General features: G+C 46.1%; 1 protein-coding gene across 1 annotated transcript in view; it reads left to right on the top strand.

Annotated features, from left to right (window-relative positions):
• Window positions 1-507: 507 nt before the first annotated feature.
• The window catches only part of LOC138860963 (uncharacterized), a 5,269-nt gene continuing 776 nt past the window's right edge, over window positions 508-5,000 (top strand). Inside the window, exons 1-6 of the mRNA XM_070119562.1 lie at window positions 508-757; window positions 1,696-2,007; window positions 3,256-3,407; window positions 3,846-3,912; window positions 4,589-4,664; window positions 4,826-4,876. Coding sequence (XP_069975663.1) covers window positions 508-757; window positions 1,696-2,007; window positions 3,256-3,407; window positions 3,846-3,912; window positions 4,589-4,664; window positions 4,826-4,876 — 908 coding nt within the window. The remainder of the gene's footprint in view (window positions 758-1,695; window positions 2,008-3,255; window positions 3,408-3,845; window positions 3,913-4,588; window positions 4,665-4,825; window positions 4,877-5,000) is intronic.

The raw sequence follows: 5,000 nt of genomic DNA, 5'->3' as shown, positions 1-5,000 counted from the left end.
AGCGCAGAAATGGGTGCGTCCCCACGATTCGCTCCGCCGAGACAGGGTCGTCGTGGCGTGGACTTGGGCCGAGCAATCTCCGTGTTTTTGTCACGCCGCGGAATATTTTTAGTGTTGTTGGTGAATGGGCACCTGGCCGCGCTGCCAGATGCACGACGAGGCGCGGGGACCACCACCACCTCCACGCTGTTATTGATCCTGGACCGCTGCAATCCGGGAAGTACCTCCTCTCAACCCCGCGTGGAATGTGCCGGACACAACATCAACTTTCTCACGTCCAAACCGTGTTGAATGCTAACCTCGGCACCCCGAGCTTCACCCCTTCACCCCCGCCCACCCCGCCCCCTGCACCGCCCAACTCGCCGCCCTCCTCCACCTGGACTACTTACTCGAACACATCTCCGCTTAGGATTCTCGTTACGGACACCATTATACACTCGGAGGTCCTTGGCCTTTCTTCTCGCTGGCCGCTCGTCCGTCTCCCTCAGCTTGACTTGCATTAAGCTGATGACCCGAAGCTGCGTGTCCCCCTGCGTCCCCCTGCGTCCCCCCTGCGTTCCCCTGCGTTCCCCTGCGTCCCCCTGCGTCCCCCTACGTCCCCCCTCCGTCCCCCCTGCGTCCCCCTGCGTCCCCCTACGTCCTCCTGCGTCCCCCTACGTCCTCCTGCGTCCCCCTGCGTCCCCCTGCGTCCCACTGCGTCTCCTTGCGTCCCCCTGCGTCCCCCTGCGTCCCCCTGCGTCCCCCTGCGTCCCCCCGGGTGAGCGGCGCGCCCTTCGCCCGATCCACCTGCCTTACACAACGCTGCAAAGGAAATGAAAGAAATCCTATGACGTAACATTGAGCAGTAAACACTCCTTCCTTCCTCGTGTCTTCTTGTGAATCCCCTTCATGTATCGTTTCCTCATAATGACACTCTCCCCTTTGCCCGCCTCTAAATCGCCCGGCTAAACACCTGTGTAATACCTGTCTATCGTTACGTATTCAGTTCCTTCCTGAAGCGCTGTCCCCCTTAACAAGAGCGATTCGTCTTCCCCATCTCCCGTGCCCACCCCGCCCCTCTCCTTCAACCCCCCATTACCCCTTCCCCATCTCCCGCGCCCCCGCCTCCTTTTCCTCATCTCCCTTCCCCACCCGCCCCTCTCCCCATGTCCCCCTGTGTTCCCTCGCCTCCTTTTCCCCATCCCCCGTGCCCCCGCCTTCCTTTTCCCATCCCCCGTGCCTTCCCTAAACCAGCTCATCCCCCGTGCCTTCCCTAAACTGTTTTCCCCATCCTTCGTGCTCTCCCCAGCCTGTTTTCCCCTTCCCCCACCACCTCTACTGGATAAATCTTCCCCATCCGAATATCGTCTTCCCCTTCCCCTTTTCCTTTCCTTCCGCTATGGTAATTCCCCATCTGGAACGCGACGCACACCAACCTCCCATGACATTATTGGCAAGTACTTTTCCTATCTCGCATAATTCCTTCCGCTCGTGTATTTCCTCTCGCTAATACAGACGTAACTCCACAGAAGATCATTTCTTTATATCGCCTCCCACCCGCGCCATTATCTTCCTAACGGCTCCTCAGATTCTGTCCATTACCTGATGCCTCCGTTCGTATCTACGACTACTCCAATAACTATGTCATTATATTTATTGTTTTCTTTTTTTTTTACCCATTTCCCAGGTGTACTTAAACCCCATCTACATCACCAGACCGTCCCATTACCTTAATTTCCCCCGTCTTCTGTTTCTACACATTACACTCAAACCCATCTACGCCAACAAATCTACATGCCATTATCCCCGAATACCCCCCCCCCCCCTTGATTCACCCCATTGCCGAATGCACTCAAACTCATACAATTATTGACGACCATCCACATCCATCAAATACAAGACACACCGAACTTGCTTCCTCGCCGACACACCTGAGCCCGGAACCAGGTGACACGGTTGCTGGTAACTCTACGGGCGTCGTGTGTGGTGTACTGGAGGCACTGGAGGACTTCGCTAAAGGCACCGGGTGTAGGAGCGCAAAGGGATACATAAATACACGTATACACTAACAAGCGCACGGCCACACCCCCGCCACACGTGTGTATGAGTATACATAGGGACGTGTGTGCATTCATATTTACACACGTGCATACCTATTTACGTAGGTACACACACACACACACATATATATAATATATATATATATATATATATATATATATATATATATATATATATATATATATATATATATATATATATATATATATATATATATATATAAATACATACACACACACACAAATATATATATATATATATATATATATATATATATATATATATATATATGTATATATATATATATATACATATATATATATATATATATATATATATATATATATATATATATATATATATGAAAGATGGAATAATGCACTAACGCAATGATATCATGAATATATAACCTCATGAATATAATCCCCCATCGCCGGCGGTGGGGGTTTGAATCCCTATCGGAGAGGTTATATATTCATATATATATATATATATATATATATATATATATATATATATATATATATATATATATATATATATATATATATGTATGTCTGTATATGTGTGTGTGTGTGTGTATATGTACACATGTATATATATATTTACACATGTGTGTATGTGTGTGTGTGTGTGTGTGCATGCATGCATATAAACATGCGTGCATCTACTTATCCAACCCATTATGTAAGCATACATCAGATGGAAGAGGCGGATGAATAGATAAGTAGAAAAGCTTGTTAGTAGAGATGTGGAAAGATACAGAAAGAGAGAATGGAAGAGTGAGAATGAGAGGGAGAGAAGGAAAATAAATAAAGAAAGAGAGAGAGAGAGAGATCGGAAATAGTATGGAGGGAAGGAAAGAGAGGAGAGGGGAAAGAGGGAGGAAGGGAAGAAGAGAGAAGAGAAGGAGAAAGGGCAGGAGGACTGCAACGACAGGGAGAAGAAGAGACGAAGAAGAAAGGAAAGGAGGGAGTGAATACAAGAAAGGAAAGAGGGAGGAAGAGCAGAAGAACTTCAAAGAGAAAGAGAAGAGGAAGGAGAAAAGAAAGTTAGGGACACTGGAAGGAGGAAGAGGAGAAGAGCAAAGAGAGGGAGAAGAGGAGTGGCAAACCTGGAGGATAGGAAGAGAGGAAAGAGGGAGGGAGGGCAGGAGTGTAAAGAGAGAGAGAGGAGCAGAAGAGGACGGGAGGTCGAGCTGTACCTCCACGGCAGACTCGCCCCCCTGTGCTCCTCGGCGCGCCTGCCTGGGCTCGCGGGCGTCCCACGATTATCGCAGACGTGAGAAAGTTGACACACGCGGCCGTGGACACAGGCGGGAAAGACGCAGCGTCACGCCCACGGTCGGACCCCCTGACCCCTCGGAAGTAGGCCTTTCCCGCACATCCGCACACATGTGTACGCCAACGCTGATGCACATGTGAACGCACACGTTTACATCTCTTCTGGATGACGCCGTTCTCTCTCTCTCTCTCTCTTTCTTTCTTTCTTTCTTTCTTTCTTTCTCTCTCTCTCTCTCTCTCTCTCTCTCTCTCTCTCTCTCTCTCTTTCTTTCTTTCATCCATTTCTTTCTTTCTTTCTTTCTTTCTTTCTCTCTCTCTCTCTCTCTCTCTCTCTCTCTCTCTCTCTGTCTCTCTCTCTCTCTCTCTCTCTCTCTCTCTCTCTCTCTCTCTCTCTCTCTCTCTCCGACAACAATAAGCACAGAAGTGATTTTAGGCCTAAAACGTGTATACGCCGAGAGGAAGTGGGGAGAGGGAGAGGAGACTAAGGCACGAACATCTTTAAAAAAACACGATTACGTTTAGCCCAACCAGACGCAGCAGGAGTTTCCCATTGTGAACAACAGACGTCCAGAATTTGCCATGACCTCCAGCCCTTTTTTCCTAACCTACAACTCTTCCCATCCTCCTATCCTCCCATCCTCCTATCCTCCCATCCTCCCAGCCTCCTCGAATCAAAACATTAAACCCCTCCTTTTATATAGAGAGCTTTTGTGGTCATCGTCAACGATATCATTATTTGTGTGAAGTAATGAAGATGTCTCTCGTTGCGTGAAGAGTGGATTAGCTGTAATAGGTAGGCCTTGTGAGTCAGCAATTATGTGTTTTATTAGTGCAAATCCTTGCTTCAAAGTTTCAACACTAAATTCAGTTTGCATTTTTGTGTATTTGTTCAAAATCTCATTTCAATACTTCAGCACTTAGTTGTCTGCGATAGTGTTTTATTTGTGCAAATTCTCACTTCAATAATTCAGCAATAAGTTCAGCCTGCGATTGTGCTTTATTATTGCAAATTCTCACTTCAATACTTCAGTTTTATTAGTGCAAATTCTCTTCATTATTTAAGCACTTAGTTCAATCTGCGACGAAACGAATAGGTCAACGTTTTGATCACACCGATGCTAAATGACCTTACTGCCGAAACTACAGGTGAAGTTGATTAATTGTACTACTCACGAAAGAGTAACCTTCACAGTCATATGTATGGTAACTGATAATTTACGATGGCAATGAAGATGATGAATAACTTTATTATATCCAAATTACAGAGAAAGTGCAGTTAGTGAGTTCACAAATAACTCCCTGGTGTGAATACTTTATCTTGTTAAAATCTACCACGGTCATGTGATTTACAAGTTCAGTTAATGTAACTTTATCGACCTGGAATAAAGAAAAATCATTTAAATACGACATATTAAGATAATTCACAGCTCGGTTTCCCAGGCAAGTTCTTTAGATATTCAGTAGATATTCAGATAATTTTATTGGCATTTTTGGCTTCGTAGTACAACTGTAGTCCTCAATAAGTTCTCAAAATCCATACCCAACATCAGAGCGTCCTGCTGTTACATGCATTATCCCTTTTACAGCAAGAGCCAAAATAGCCGTCATTAGGATCATTATCGTAATGGAGATCCTAAGATAGACTAGACATAACAGTCATTGCAGCTGAGTAGGAGA

The sequence above is a fragment of the Penaeus vannamei genome, unplaced genomic scaffold (assembly GCF_042767895.1).
Source record: "Penaeus vannamei isolate JL-2024 unplaced genomic scaffold, ASM4276789v1 unanchor354, whole genome shotgun sequence".
In the NCBI taxonomy this organism is placed as follows: Eukaryota; Metazoa; Arthropoda; class Malacostraca; order Decapoda; family Penaeidae; genus Penaeus; species Penaeus vannamei.
The sequence above is the reverse complement of the archived record's forward strand: the minus strand, read 5'-3'. Positions and strand labels throughout refer to the sequence as shown.